At 42.3% G+C, this 16,531-nt stretch overlaps 1 protein-coding gene across 10 annotated transcripts in view; it reads left to right on the top strand.

Annotated features, from left to right (window-relative positions):
- Positions 1 to 16,531, top strand: part of RAPGEF1 (Rap guanine nucleotide exchange factor 1) — an 83,804-nt gene that overhangs the window by 38,339 nt on the left and 28,934 nt on the right. For all 10 annotated transcript variants that reach the window (XM_071766610.1, XM_071766615.1, XM_071766618.1 and 7 more), the window contains exons 3-9: positions 195 to 373; positions 3,500 to 3,656; positions 7,375 to 7,463; positions 7,844 to 7,996; positions 9,308 to 9,431; positions 10,583 to 10,766; positions 11,354 to 11,869. In XM_071766610.1, coding sequence (XP_071622711.1) covers positions 195 to 373; positions 3,500 to 3,656; positions 7,375 to 7,463; positions 7,844 to 7,996; positions 9,308 to 9,431; positions 10,583 to 10,766; positions 11,354 to 11,869 — 1,402 coding nt within the window. The remainder of the gene's footprint in view (positions 1 to 194; positions 374 to 3,499; positions 3,657 to 7,374; positions 7,464 to 7,843; positions 7,997 to 9,307; positions 9,432 to 10,582; positions 10,767 to 11,353; positions 11,870 to 16,531) is intronic.

A 16,531-nucleotide genomic window follows, 5' to 3' on the forward strand; every position in this document is an offset into this window, starting at 1 on the left:
GGAAAGACAAGACAGCATCCCAATTTCCTACAAGTACGCATGTTGGAGTCGGCGGAATTTCTCAGTGTAGTAAGGGTGCACACCATATATGTCATTGAAACTGTCAGGGATGGGTACAAAAATGGAGGCAACTGGATTGTTCTGGAGTTTGCAAGTTTTTCTTGGCTTGTATCTCTTTTTTTCCTCCTCTTTAGAATGTATCCTGGCTAGAGGAAAAAGAGAAGGAGGTCGTCAGTGCTCTGCGCTACTTTAAGACTATTGTGGACAAAATGGCAGTTGATAAGAAAGTATTAGAGATGCTGCCTGGCTCAGCAAGTAAAGTGCTGGAAGCCATCCTGCCCTTGGTGCAAACTGATCCACGCATCCAGCAAAGGTATGTTTCCTTCTTAGGTTTTGGAACTACGACAGACCAGCAGGCTCCCAGCTTCTTTCCATCTTGTGTCTGAAAAATCTCATCATGCGGGAGACATGAAATGCTGTAGTGGTTAATGAAGTGGCTTCTTTTTTTACTAATTGTGTGACAGTTTTCAAACATCATTTAAAACCAGATTCCCTGCTGCAAAGAAGCCAGTGCTGTGGAAAGATAAAGCAAATCAGAATAGTTTTAGAGGGGAAGAAGGGCTGATTGATAGCATAAACATGGAGAGTCATTATTTACTTACAGGACATTCTCCTCAGGTGCTATACTGTTTTGGCAGCCCGTGATGGTATCCTAAAAGCTAACAAATCCAATAGCTTTTAATTGAAAAAGAGTTTATCTTCATAGTAATCCCTTTTTGTGTTCACTTTATCCATCCTGATGCTAGAGAAGTCAGAGCCTGCGCTCTTAACTGCTTTTTGATTTTACTGGATCAGATACAGAGCAGAAGCAAGCAGATGTACTTCGGCAGATTAAGCAGTCCAAGTTCATTCCTGTGCATTCCCAACAGACTACTTGTTTTATGTTTTAACACATAATGTGTATTATGTTTTAACTGGTTGTGTGTTTGAAGCCAGAAAAGAAGCAGAAAATTGCCAAAGCAAAGTTCAGCATAAATTATAGGAATTTGTGAAGTTGCCAAACCATGGACATATAGCTGCTCTTCATCCCCTATATGCTGGTGCAATCCATTTACACAAAACAAGACAACATCATAGAATAATACAAAAAAGAGCAAAATTAGCCCAGGCAGAGAAAAGCACAAAACAAGGCAGGTGTTTGGTTCCTGAAATCCTGCCAGGTCTTGTGCTGTTCTTACTTGTTTTCCTATTAGCTACCTCCAGATTTTTAGTTTCAAGATGCTAATTTCAATTCAGGTGCAAGAAAGGTTTATAGTAGTAGGGTGCCAAATATTTTGCAAAGAGAGATGATCTGACCCTATTGCATAGTTTCAGGTTTGTCTGACACTATGAAAGGAAGGAGGCAATGGGTGAGTATCAGAGGTATGGCTGGGACAGGAGGGATCCAGTTTAGGTTAGATCTGCAGAACTACAAAGAGCAATAGCTGTTAGAATGAAACATTCATCAGGCTTCTGGATACAGACACAAAAATTTCTTCAGTTGCTATCAGGTTTCCCACAGCCATTAAATTCCTAACAAGCACCTGTTTTCACTTAATAAAAGAATGAGTGAACCAGGAGAGCATGTAAAATGGCAGCAAATATTTTTAGGATACAACGTGTCATCTTTATAGTCACTTGCTTTGATTTGTGTAACCACTGGATATTTGCTGGGTGATCTTTCCTTCTGAGAATATACTTGGAAATAAATATCAACTAAGGATCTTCAGCAGCAGTATTTCAGACAGTTCTGTTCTTCAAATTCCTTTTACCCTTTCTTTTAGTAGTGAAGTAATGCAACCTTGACAGCTTGATATCTGTGTTTAACCATATAAGCAGATTTTCATAGTTGGTAGTCAGTTAAGTCCTTTACGTAGGGGTAAGTCCTTCTTTCTGGAAACTGTGTGTGTGGCAGCACAGATCCCATCTGTACTGCCTTGTTCAGCCTCACAGCAAAAAAGGGAATCTGGCATTCTCAAAAAGCTGTGTCCTGTTATGCCCACCTATGCACTTTATTTCTTTGAGTAGGGGCAGGATACGAAGGGATGATTTTGATAGCAAATCCCCCTTAAGAAAAGTAAGCAAGATTTATGTCAGTGTGAAAGAAAGCCTTACAATTTATTGTTGGACTTTTTTGCTTTAGGGGAAGCATTTGCATCGAGGAAAAAAGTAATTAAATCTAGCACAAAATGGGTTTTCAATTACTGCCTCCTTAGAAGGAAGCAGACAGAAGATTAATGGCAAACTAATCAAAGCTTTAGAAAGAGATGGGGGAAGGCCCTATTTAGGAAATGTCTCTTACGAAGCTAATTTCATTTGAAATTAGAACAAATGGCAAGCAGCATGCTTTAAAAAAACAAAACAAAAAACCCAAACCAACCAAACAAAAAGGTACTTGCCCTTGTCTGTATCCCCCTGGTTATAACCTGACAGTAGTTCTTTCCCCAGTCCTGAAAACTTCATTCGCCTAAATAATCTCACTGACGCTTGTGGGCTTGATTCTCTTCTCACAGATAATGAAATTAATGGAGTTAAGCCAGTGTAAAAAGGATACCAAAGAGAAATGGGAAGATTTGGAACACGTGTATCAGTAATGATTGCAAGATTACACCTTCTCTTATCAGTTTATGGTTTCGATGCCGTTTGAAATTGTTTTAATTTTACAAAGAATTATTGAAGCGTTGCCATCAGCAACAGCAAGTGTTAACACACCTTGTTTAGTAATGAAGTCAGTGTTTTCAGAATGGCCAGGAAAATGTCTGCAAGCACTGTTGTACAGTTAACTTTTATTTAGAGTTGTCATCCTTCCAAAATTCTTTTTTTTTCCCCTTCAGAACAATAGCTTCAATTCTGTTTCTCATTAAAACCAAAACAAAGCAACACCCTTCCTCTTGCAAACCTGAAATTCATTCAGTTCAGCTTCAGTAAAGAAGCAGGTTTTAATTACATCTTTGCAGGCATTATAAACAGTGAGGAAATTATTTGTAAAGTAATTAATACAGTCAGCTCTCAATTATCCAAGACATTTTGAGAAGAGTTAATAAGGAAGAAGGAAATCATAGATAACAGTGAAATAATGTAACTTGGACTGAAGTACTGGCTGTTAATATTTTCCTTTGAAGTCAAGGCATAGGATGGAGCTGTAAATTAAAATGAGAAGCATGTTCTTTTTAGCATTGTTGTGTCAACCTGCAGCCCAGATAATTCATTCTGAGAATTAACTGTTTGTAGTGTGGTCCCCCTTGGTGCTGGAGAATGGGAGAATAACTGAAGTGGAGAAGAAATCCAGGCTTGTTACCTGCTAACCACAAATTCTGAATGTTGGAGACAAAAGGAGAACAATCACATTTTTAACACTGTGAAATGCACTTTAAACCAAGCTCTCTCATAACATTTGATAGTATCTCTGTAATTTCACTTTGTTCCTTTTTGCTCAACTATTTCCTCCCTTGCTGTCCAGCTCTGCCATCTCATCCTGCTATAGCCGTGTGTACCAGAGTCTGGCCAATCTCATTCGCTGGTCTGATCAAGTGATGCTGGAAGGTGTGAATTCAGAAGACAAGGAGATGGTGACAACAGTGAAGGGTGTCATAAAAGCTGTTCTGGATGGAGTCAAGGTACATGAGACAAATATTGTTAACTGCATTATATAAAGTATATAATAATGTATTTTAGAAGAGATCTAGTTGAAAGAGGCTTTTAAGTAAGAATAAAATACAAAGATCCTATTCTTGCTTTCAGGAAACTGTCTTAATCTTAACTGCTCCATAAGTGAAATGATCCTGCTTGGAGTCCTGGCTAAAGACTAGCACAGTTTGCCTTTTAGCTTGCACCTCTGAAAGGCTCACACTGGTATTTGGCTGAATTGGAAAAAGCAATAAATCTTCATTGAACATTGTATTAATTTTTCAGAAAGTCATTCCCACTCTCCCATGTTGATCACAAGATAGAGTTTACATATTTTCTGTCTAGGCACAATATGATGGAAATGCTTCCTGTCAATGCTCACAGACAATCAAAGACTCTGGCTCCATCTTTTAACATAAATTTCAAGGGATTTGTCAGTGATACATCACCACTTTCAGCAGCTGGATTAGGGTGTGGAATAGGTGATGAGCTAAGCTCAGTTTTCTGGTGATTAATTTTATATAATTAATGGAAACGTTGAACAGAAACCTTTGTATCCTTTGTGAGACCTGCTTATAGCATTCCCTCCCTGCCCCACCCAAGGCAAGCTGTTGACTTTTCTTCTACCTCCTGGTAAGCTTTTGGTACCCATCATTTTTGTTTCCCAGGCTTGTCCCTGAGATGATGGCCATGGAGACTGTTCATTCAGCTGGCCGAGCAGAGCAGTTAAAAGTTCTCTTGACCTTGGCTGGGGGCACCAACAGAGAGCCCATCACATGTCCTAGGAACCTTATTTTGAAAACTGTATGGAAAGTGAAGCCTCTTCAATCAGCAGGGCTGCTGAGGGATGTTTGGATCAAGTACTTCAAGTACAGAAGTGGAGTAGTGTTCTAACAGCTGAATATCTCTTTAATGTTACTCAAACACAGAAACTAAAATCTACTATTACTTATTGAGCCTTTTAAACAAATATTTTTGAAACAGAACATTCACGTCACCTAAAGAAGATTTTCCAGGATTATATTGTACAATATGCCCTTTAAGATCCAGATTTGAAAAGTAAAGCCAGCCTTAAATTTGCACAGCAGGATGGAGAAAAAGAGTTTAGCATAAAGTCCCAGCTGCTGTTGGAGTTGGAATTCAGCAGTGATTTGCGGTACATGAAAATCTGTGCTCTGGGATCTCATCTGTAATACACCAGCAAATTGCAAAGAACTGTTCCAGTGTCTCACCACCCTCACGGTGAAGAATTCTTCTTTATATTTAAGTCTATATTTGCCATCTTTTAGTTTAAACTATTACCCCCTGTTCTATCACTACAGACCCTACTGAAAAGTTTGTCCCCACCCCTTTTTGAGTCCCTCCTGTATACCAAAAGTCTGCTCTAAGGACTCACTGGAGCCTTCTCTTCTGCAGGCTGAACAACCCCAACTCTCTCAGCCTGCCTTCATAGCAGAGCTGTTCCAGCCTTTTGATCATTGTGGCCACTTCTGGACTTGCTCCAACAGCTCCATGTCCTTCTTATGTTGGGTACTCCAGAACTCTGTTTTGTTCTGTTCTCGCTTAATGAACCTGCACAGTCCCATGGAGGGTCCTGTCAACCCTTGATCCCGGGTAGAGCTGTATAGCCTCATTGCAGGAGACTTGGACACCCACTGGCCTTTCTCTTCAAGCCCTATTTAAACCCCCTGGTGCTTGTAGTCTGCTCTGTCCCCTGAGACTGCAAGCATCCCAGGCATGTCCATACAGCACTAAGCATCAGCTATGAACCCTGCTGAGCAGCTTGGCTATATCAGTCTCTACTTTGTTGTTAGAGAAAAAGTTATTTTGGCCTTCCAATTGGAGCTGGCTTATGTCTGGTGAGCTTGGAGCATGGTTAGAGCAGATGTGTGGCTGTCGGGGTAGCTGTGAATGTGTCTGCCCATCACCAGGTCAGCATTTGGAAGCGGCGTGCTGCACATCTACTGCACAGCGAGGAACAGGTTTTATTTTAGAAGGGTCAAGGCACCTTTCAGATCTGGAAGCAGAACTGAGAAATTGGACACTTCTCTGCTGTGGAGACCTTTTTTTGTTTTTCTGGTAGATCACTTCCACATTTTGGTGCCTACTTCCGCCTTTGTTTTCAGAACTGAGCAGAAAGGAGTTGCTTATTCACTTGTGTTACTTGCTGTTCTGTTCTCAGATTTTAGTGCCTTGTGAGGTGTATATAAAAAGAAGGAAAAAAAAATTCCTGTTTTGGTTATGTAACTTCTTGAAATTTCATCTCATTTTGGAATTTCCATCTTGCTGAAGTAGCGTAAGTTTGTAGAGAGGCTTTAATTATCTCTAATTACTGCTGCAGGAATCTCTTCACCTGCTGATAAGGAATAGCATAATGTGCATCTGGCTCAGTTGTGTGCTGCTTACCTCTCTCTATAAACTAAAGATCTTGGCTTGATTTTCAGATGCTAGTTTTTGGGTGAGTAAAGAGGAGGAAAAGTCAGGGTCCAGGTGGTCCAAATATCTAGTGTTATTTGTCAAAGTTTAGAGGAAAAAGTGATCTGCTCAAGTACTGGCAATCATACATTGTCTTGGTATCTCTGTTGGGAAGGTTTTGGGGGTTTTTTCACTGTCATAATGGTTTGAATTATTCTAAAGATACTTTCAAGCCAAACTAGATGGGTTTTCTCCCCTGTTGTAACCTACACTCCCATTTGGTGGACAAGTGTGTCCTTTACAACTGGCACAATAGGAAAACTGAGCACTTCAACTCTGAGTGCCTGCGGCTTATCAATGTGGCATTCCCCACATTAGGGGTTTTCCTCCACAGCTTCTGGAAAGCTATTTTGTCCAGGGTTTGGTTGACACATTGTACATCATCTTTGAGCACAAGCTCACACCAAGAACATAAGTAGAACATCGAAGCCAAAATCAGCCCTGGCGGACACCTGGAGTGCATTTGCCATCCGTTGCACATCCAGAGTAGTGCCCTATTCCTCTTGTTGTGTGTGTGTTCATCCATGGCAGATCAGCTTTAAATAGAGCCTTATATAAAAATACTAGAACTGGAATACCCCCTTCCTTGGAAGGATGATGACAGTGGCATTCCTGTTGCTGTTATTGCACTGAGAGAACAATGACAGTTGTTTCCAAGCTCAGCTGACATGGACATGAAGATGATATTGGAATGATGACACTGGACTTCAGGCTGCTTTAAAATACTATTAAAAAATTGATCCCATATAATTTCCTTTGCATAATATGCTGGGAAGCCAATACTGTTAGGAAGTACTGCCAGTTTTCCAGCATGCCTGTAAGAGGGCATGTATTTGTAACTGTGAACAGTAGATGTATTTGCTGGCCTCAGAAATCCATAGAATATTCTCTCCATCTTTCTGGCATGAGTGATTGTTGTTTGGACTGCTGGCAGATTTGTAGTTCAGGATTATCATGCCCTTATCGCTTTATCCAGGAAAAGAGGAAGCACAGCAAAAAGGCAATGTGGGTTTGTGCAGAATCCCCATAAGGTTTATGAACTTCACTCAGATATGGCTAAAGCACTGCTGGGTGCAGGCTGCTTCTTTGAAGTTTATCCCAGCTCAGCTGGGATTGTTAAACCATGATCTGGGTAACCAAGAGTTGACTGTGGTAGCATCCCTTTCTATCCTGGTATGGTTGAGAGCAGCATTCAGCAAATAATTATTATTTCCCTTTTCTTCTCTCCATCAGGAGTTGGTCAAACTGACGATTGAAAAACAGGAGCATCCCTCTCCCACAAGCCCAGTTAAACCCAGTTTACCAGCATGTAAATCTGACAGGTGGGTCACTGACAAGGATTTCTTCTGTGTGCAGGACTAAAATAGGAAGGATGATTCTAGGCTACTGATAGCTGAATTGAAGTATTCAGTTATTTTTCACAGAGGGTAGTGTAGTGTTTTTCATGTAGCCTCATCCATTACAGTAGGACTACCTATTTTGTGATAGGGAAGATATCAACATCTGGCAATGAAACATCCCTTGCCCATGACACCTGCACATGAGAATCTGCATGTACATGGAATTCCATCTGCAAATGTCAATTCTGCCTTCTGCTGTAGGTGCCTCTCATTGCATATGACTTAAAATATGCATTAATCTGTTAGTGTGCTGCATTCCAACTGTGTTTTATGATCTGAAATCTGGATTTTGCTTCTTGCAGTCCATCAGAACTTCCCCTTACAGACCGAGAAATGGAGATCCTCAACAAAACAAGTAATATGGCCCAATCCAGTGAGCTACTGACTGACTGTATGGATGAAGAAGTTGCACCTCCTAAACCCCCTCTACCTAGCATTCGTGTGGCAGAAAACAGGTAATACTGGCCAACTAGGTCACTGAAGAATACCAGTGGCTCTTACCAGTTTCTTGTTTTTTAAATATTCTTGCAAAACGTTCACAGGAGAGGTCATAAGGAAGGTTAGTGATGCCTCTGAATTTCCAGTTCTCTAGAGTAATTCTCCCCTGGACTCTCTGACTTTGTGTTCTTTCTGTCTTGTTTTCACTTCTTCACTGTCTGTGTTTTCCTTCGGTTTTAAGTGAGGGTACTGCCATGCCCCAAGATCCATGCTTGAGAGCCATCACATAAATGCATAAGAGCCTTATTTAAAGCTATACAACAATGTCTTGTGCTCTTGTATCCAAAGGGAAATTTCTGTTAACCTCAGCTGGGAATTATTGATCTGTCTTACACGTCCAGGTAGTTTTGCATTAATTACCAGCTTAAGAGTGAAAGGACCCAGTAGTGCATGAAAAAAATCTTTTGCTTGGTTGTTCTTACCCTGTTCTACGAGTAACCACATGAAAGTTTCTATGTTCTGTTTTGAGGAGGATGAGAAAACCCCCAATTTGCAGAATTTGGTGTGTGTGTATGATGTTTTTCTTCTCTAGTACTAGTGCTAATGGATGGTGTGAAAAATACATGTTGTGCTAATTTGAAAATGTGGTATCAACGGCTGTGGCTGGCAAGAAGAAGCACATTTCTTTATATTTTATTAATTCTCATGGGTTATAAAATTTCCTAGTATGTTCCAGGAACAGAATATGTGTGCTCTTGGGAAGCTTGCAGGCTTGATGATTACCAGAATTATGAGTCATTAGAAGCAAAACCTAAAAGTACAGTGGTTAAAATCTCACTAGTTACTGCTACTGTTTGTATCGGAAAGATGCATGCCAAAGCATAGTGAGACTTTGAAACTTTTAACATTTTTTCAAATCTGGAAGGGTTTGAGCAGGAGGGACTTCTCTGAATGGAAGCAATATTTGGGTCAACCAAAGCATTTAATTTGGATTTTCACCACTTTTATCAGGAATTAATTACTGTGCTAATTATCTCAATTAAAAATAATTTTTAAAACAGCAGTTGCTTTTCTTTGAGAAAGAGTCATCTTTTCCATCCTTAAATAAATCACTGAACAGAACCTTACCTGTGAGAGTATTCTTAAATTGCATTTGTTAGTGAATACACTTTGTTGAATAGCTCCTGGCCAGGTTTGGGCAGGAGGCTGTGAGCTTTGGGCCTGGTAAGTCAAAGACTTTCTGGAAAACAAGCTCACAAAGCCTCTAAAAATTTGGGTTTTTTTGCTGAAAGAGTAATGGAAGCCTCAATGCCTCCTGTGTTTTGCAGCCCTCCACCAGCATTGCCCCCTAAGAAGCGGCAGTCGGCACCTTCCCCAACCAGAGTGGCTGTTGTAGCCCCCATGAGTCGAGCCACCAGTGGGTCCAGTTTACCTGTTGGAATCAACAGACAGGTAATGGTGTAACCCCTTGGTGAAAGCCAAGGGAGATGTGCTGTGAACTGGAGAAAAAGCTCAGAGAAATGCCATGACCTGCAGCGGTGCAGATTCCTGCACACCTCTGCTCATCCCATGCTGCCCTGAACAGGAGTGGGAGCTTTCGTGGCAGGAACATCAGTGTAATAAGTAATGTGAATTATTTTAGAGAGATCCCATCAAGGTTTACTTGCTGTGCAAGAGAGATCAGAAGTCTGTCTTCATCCAGGCACAATTTAAAACATCTTTTAACCGAAGCAGTACTTTTGAATAATTGTTCTGACCACTGCTGGTGCTTTGGGGAAATTTATAAATTTTCTGGTAGAAAAATTGAAAAACTGGGACTGTGTGTGTTAATCATATTCCATCATTTATGCTAGTCTGGGGTTTATGAGGTTGTAAATAGCTGGGTTTACTTTACACATCGGGAAACTTACTAACTCAGCAACAAGAACCTGAATCATATTAAATTGCACCAAAATCAATCTTGTCCTCCTCCCCAAAGCCTCAGCTTTGGGATCCGCCTCAGCTCAGGGATCCTCTGCTGTTGGTTTGCTGACCCAGATAAAGCCGTGGCAGTTCTTCAGTTACTAGTACAGTCACATTTACGTTATTTTGCAGGAATGGGAATACTTGAGGAGTTCATTTGCAGGTTGATAAGCTTGAGGTCATTTCTGAAATAAAAATGTAGGTACAGAAAACCTTTGTCTCACTGTAGCTTATTTTTCAGCAGCAGGTACCTAAGCTAATCAAATATTTGTCCTAGTTACTTAATGAGAAATCTTGCAGTCTGGTTACCTGGTATCCAAGTCTTTACCAGTAGTCATGAGACATGTGGAGCATTGAGGAACTTTGTCATCTTCTCAGTGTCTGTGAAGTCCACTGTGGGTCACAGCATGCCCTGTCTGGAAGCAAGAGCACACAGATGGCCCCAGCATGGGTCCTTTACCAAGTCAGAGGTTGCTTTAAGAGGTCCTGGTGAGCTTGTCTAACTGGAGAGGGCTAGCAGCACCCATCCCCTCCTCTCTTAGTTTTCTTGACACAGCTGTGAGGTGGTTGCTCCTTTAGCTGCCTTCTGCTTGCCAGGAAGCTGCCAATGATGATGTGGGTTTATTATTTTTTTTCTTGAGGATTTTGATGTTGACTGCTACGCCCAGAGACGGTTGTCAGGTGGAAGCCACTCCTACGGGGGGGAATCTCCTCGCCTCTCACCCTGCAGCAGCATTGGCAAACTCAGCAAGTCTGATGAGCAGCTCTCCTCTCTGGACCGTGACAGTGGTCAGTGCTCCCGCAACACAAGCTGTGAAACATTGGGTAAGTGGGGGCTTGTCCAGGGCTGCTGGAGGAGGCCCCAGCACTCTTGTTCAGGAGCTGTCATAACTGGGGTACAGCAGTGCTTGCAACTGTCATCTTGTAGACACTGCAGGTGGTTCTGTGCAGAATTATATTCTGTTGGAAAGGAAAAAGCCCAGGGGAATGTGTTTCCCTGGCTGTAGATGATTATGTTCAAACTCAGTTCAGCTCTCAAGTGGCATGTTTTTATTTCAGCCTTGTCTGCAGACATCAGTAGAAAATGACAGTCCTGGTAGACCAAAGTGGTGTTGTTTCTATGTACTAGGAAAGAAAATAAATATATAAATATGAAACATAAACAATCTCTGCTATGATCTACCTAGTGAATTTTTGTTACTTGTTAGCTGGTGTGAAGAAATAATGATAAGAGTTTTATTAGGGCTGGATATTACAGAATGTGTAGCAAAATGGTTCCTGCTGCAAGGAAGTGTCATCTGATTAAATGAACTCATTAACTGAGTTGGATTGGGAGGGGGAGAATTGAGAAGGGCGAAACAGTAAAAGGGAGAAACTAATGCATCATTCCCCTGTACCCTCTATTTAACCAGATCAATCAGATCACTATGATCCGGACTATGAATTTCTGCAGCAAGACCTCTCCAATACTGATCAGATACCTCAGCAGGTGCCAGGTATCCTCAGCCCATTGCCAGAGTCATTGGGTGAGTCTGGCTCCCCTTTCCATGGACATGCTTTCCAGCTCCCGCAGGGCAGCTCTCCTCCATTGGAATTCTGCAGCCTCTCGGGAGCCACACAGCCAACAGAGACTCCTCCAGCTTTACCAGAAAAGAAGAGGAGGAGTGCAGCCTCTCAGACTTCAGATAACTCAGGCTGCAGGGTGTCCTATGAGAGGCACCCTTCCCAATATGATAACATCTCAGAGGATGACATGCAGAATGCAGTCTCTGTCCCATCAGTACCCTTCACTCCGTTTGCTGCTGTTTTACCTTTCCAGCAAGGAAACTCTTCAGCACCAGTTGAATTCATTGCTGACTTTGCTGCTCCAGATTCTAACAGTGACCCAGAAAAGCCACCACCTCTGCCAGAGAAGAAAAACAAACACAGTAAGCAAGTTCTTGTATTTGGGTTTTGTTTGTACCTTTCCATCTCCTTGCCGTTGGTGTACTTCTGATTGCCACCAAGTGATAGTGACCTCAAGATAATTGCTTACGTGGGGCTGAGTGTCAGAATCACTTAGTGTCAACGGCATGGAAGGGAAATGTCTGAATGCTTTACCACTTGCAGAAAAGAATTGGGTGCTCTCCAAGACCTCAGAGAAATGGCTGCTTTTTTGGCCAAAATGAGCATTGCCAGCAGTTATTTGGCACCAGGAACACGGTCACCCACATAGCTGTGCAAGGCAACATGATTAACTCAGTGTCCAGTACTGCTGTTTTGCTACAGGATCTCATTTCCTTTGGATGCCTAAGAATTTCCCACATCATTAAAATGAGCAGCCTCTAAAATGCAAAGACTCTCCATCCCCAGCCAGACTCCTGGCACACCATGGCCTTTTTCTGATTTCCCTAATGTTCATGGCTGAAAACATTTGAAACCTCTTGCCAGAAAAGAGCCATACTGATCTGGCAGGGAAAGCTGTGCACTACTTAGTGGGATCTAGCAGATGTGGTGGCATAAGCAAGATCTGGATCAACAGGGTTACCCTGCACAGCCAGAACCCCAGTAAAGAGCTCATGAGTTGATCTTCTGACTCACTTCTGCAGTTTTAACTGAGAATAAGGTGAAAGTGAGATCAGTGTGTCATGCAGCAGGGTCAGTATTCTGTCCATTCCTATGGCAGTTTGTTGTGCCAATCACTTTTTTCTAAAAAGTGGGTTGGCTAAAAGCATTTCCTTTGTCCCTAAATGACCAGTCCACATTTGTAACCCTCTGGGCATTTGATCAGACCTTAAGTCTTTGACCCACCTGGAAGTGAGGGTTGCCTTGTAGTTCAATGTCCCCATAGTGGGGAAATCAGTTCTGTCCTCACTGGCGGGCAAGCATTTAAAAGATGCTGAAAACAGCTAAAATGGAGCTGCTATGTGTGTTTGTAAACAACAGAAAGGAATGTTGGCACAGGGCACAACCAGGGTTACTTGTTATGGCTTGTGCTGTTCAAAATACTTTCTGGCAGTACCAGCTGCAAAGGGATGTGGTACAGACCCTCCTCACTGTGGGATCAGGTCGCTGTGGGCTCTGTATACGAATAAGGAGGGCTGGGTCCCGGTGGTTTTACACCATGCAGGCTGGGATGGGTGCAGGGAAATGCACTTCTGTGCAGGTAGACAGCTTTAGGAGAGGAAGGCACCTGGCTGGGTCTTGGGTAAGAGGCAATTTGATAGTTAAAACACAGATCTGGGCTGTTTGCTTTTCTCTTTAAGCCCCAGGTCTTTGTTTTATGTATAGGAGTTACTAAAAACAAGTTTAAAACCTATCTTCTCTTTCATTGCCCATGCACACTTTTAACCTCAGTATCAAGGCCTGTTATGTGAATTTTCTTTGATGTTAGAATAGAGTTAATTGTCTGTCATCTGGCACTATCAGAAGCTTCTTGGAGTATTGATCAGATTGTATTGTTAGGAAAGGCAAAAGCTCTTATCTAATGTGTTGTCAGTTCTGATGGTTTGATAAAGCATCCCTGTTTCAAAGTTTGTAGTAGTATTTGGGCTGTTGCCATTCTGTTGTGGATTTTTTAATTGCATTCATGTGACACTGAGAACTTGTTTTAGGTTTCCTGTACAGTATATCACACCACTGATCTGTGGTTGTTAGTTTTACTTTTAGTTTCAACATTAACAGAGCAGTAAAACATTACTCAAGGTGCATGGTAGCACCCAGGATTTTTTTGCCTGGAGGCTTGTGTAATCACATAGATGAGGCAGTGCCATTTCCATAACCCCAATAAACTCCTAGGATTTGGAAGAGATGCATGAAATTATTAAAAAGATCTAGAGCTCTCACAGTTGGGATTTGGTTGTAGTCTCTTTTTTATGGGTCATCTTTTGGTAGTTGGAAGGAAGTGCTGCAGCAGGGGCTTTGATGGTTTATTTTTTGATAATATACAGCAGATCCTGCTAGGGATCTCCTGTGTGTACTGCTGTGAGCTGTGCTCAGAGGGACCTCCAAGAGTTGACTTCTCTATACTTTCAACAGAAGCATGATAATCCTTTTAGTCTGGCATGAATTACTGTTATTTTACTGTGCTGTAACAGTACATGTTACTCTGCTGAGGGCAAATTACACCAGACTTCTTCTTTAGCACCAAGACAGACACAGAGCAGCTTCTACCATGAAAGTCCCAGAGTCAGAAATAACAAGATCCTCCCCCAAACAGCTTGCACACTAGAAGCAAGGCACTTACTCATGTTTCCTTCCCTGTCAGAGGGAACAAAATGCAGCCTGGTGCCCTGTAAGCAGCTGGTATTTAACAGCAGGAACCATGCTGAGGACAGCCTGGGTTTAGCCAGCGGATAATGTGAGCTCTTTGAAAAACAGCTCTCCTCCCAGAGGTGACAGCAAAGACTGGCTCATTTGACCTTGACTTCTCCAGTGAGTTGATGTGCAGTATAGCTTAAGAATTTCCATTATTTTGGCTCTTGCCCATGCACACATATCTGTTGCATTTGTGCAGGGCCAGTTGTAAGAACAGCCAAGGCATTGCAAGCAGATTGCAGGGAAGGTGTGCCTAGCTTCAGTCTGAGATTTAATTTTTCATTTTTTCATTTCAAACACTTTCTCTCTGGGTTCAGAACTGACATAAGCTGGGCATGGTACTGTGATGAGAGAGGTTTCTCTCTCACACCTCCCTTCTCTCCTGGGGTGCTGCCTTGAGACTCCACCCCAGCTGTTCACTGTGGAGGTTGCAGCCCCCATCCCTCCCTCTTCACAGAGTCTCTGTGGGGTGTGCAGCCTGATCTGAGCTGGTGATGTAATTTCCCATCTGCTTTTTAAATTTCTGCCTTGCTTTATGCCTTAGATTTCTCCCCTGGAATGGTGGAGAGAAAAGACCGTTTACAAAGAGCAATCTCAGGAGTGGTCTGCAAACCACTCCTGAACCAGGTTTGTATTTCACCATCCCAGCTGTTTTTCACTTCACCTGAAAACAGAGGAGAAAACAAAGTAGAAACAGGGACATGCTCACCCACCCCGGACTAGTTGTAACAAGCAAGGCAGGGGAGCTGCTGTGATGATGGGATGCATTAGCCTCATAAATAGCTGAGATAAAAGAGCTCTTCATTATTCCCTTGCAGATTGAGTTAAGGCTCTCCACAGCATTCAAGCTTACTTACTACCTTGAGTTACAGTAATTTAATTTTACACAAGTGTCTGATGTGATGTCCTTTTCAACACCACTTCCCAAGTTGTCGTGCAGGCACTTGAACCCAGGAACTCCCAGATACTGATCCTGAGTGTTGCCTTCAGATCAGGAAGTTAAGCACTGGTTTTGTAGGTAGCTCTTCATGAAGGGTTGTTCTGAATTTATCAATGTCTGCTGCATTATATCAGGACTGCCAAGCCTGACTTCTTGGCTTTTGTCCTACTCAGTTGATGAGCTCTCAAAATGCAATCTTTTCCCTCAAGCTCTTGTCCTCTACGGTTCTCCAAGGAGTCTTGATCCTTAGTTCACTTTTGCTCCTTTAGATTTTTTTCTCTGAAGGTACTGTATAATACCAAGGCATTTTTCAGGGCACAAGGACTACATTATTCAGCCAAATCACTGATACTTGAAATCAGTATTGTAGCAGTTCTTTATTTTCTACACCAAGATTCCTTCACTGATTTCAAATAAGAGAATATAGCCACCATGTGCTTCTGATAGGATTTAGGCTCAAATTCTTGTGCATGTGCCAATTTCATCTGGGGTTTAACATAAGTGGCAGCAGATGAGTGGGCACACACACCAACATGCGTGTGCTCTGTCATACTCCAGAAAGGAAAGGTCTGAACCAGCAAGAGTTAAGAGGGAACTTAAATCTGTGAAGTGGTGCTGGGAAGGAAGGAAGGTGGCTGGGAGGGGAAGAGAGGCAGAGCTTGGATAGCAGGTGTTGGAGGTTAGAATTCCAGCAGCTTTAGCAGAGCTGTGCAGGAGCTGGCAGTATGGCAGGACACAAACGGATTGTCCACTGGCAGGACCGTGTGGGGTCACTGGATGGGTGTTACTGGCTGGGATTGAAATCCATCATCAGCTGAGCTTTCCTGTGCTCCCATGGGCATGACCTGCTGGTTTTGGGTGGTTTTTTTCTTCATTCTGTTTTTTTGGAGGAGAGATACCATTGTGTAGGAAGGGGCAGTTTCGTTAGCTCCATTTTTAAACGGAGTTTAAAATATTAGAGGAAATCTGAAAAAAGGCGCAAAAGACAGGTGAAAGGTGACTCCTTCCTGCTAACACATTTGCATGGCTGCATCCCGTTTAAAATATAGGCTGGTCCCAAGATCTGCTTTGACAGGAGAGCAGAGAGAGGGCTTTTCCTTGCAGATAGTGTGGGAGCTGGCTCCATGATCTTCAAATGCTGCATTGTGGTTGTTGTATTTATAGCTTATACTCGAGTCATCCATTCGTTTCAGCTGTACAACTGAAATGCCAGCAGAAGCTGAATAATTGCCACCTAATGACCAGGTTTACAAAATCTGACAACTGCTTGTTTATCAGGAGGATGGGAGGAGTGATCACAGAGTATCTTGTGCATGACAGCATATTTACAAAAAAGGCTTTGGTTAGTCCTTTG

Source organism: Heliangelus exortis, chromosome 22, assembly GCF_036169615.1.
Source record: "Heliangelus exortis chromosome 22, bHelExo1.hap1, whole genome shotgun sequence".
NCBI lineage: Eukaryota > Metazoa > Chordata > Aves > Apodiformes > Trochilidae > Heliangelus > Heliangelus exortis.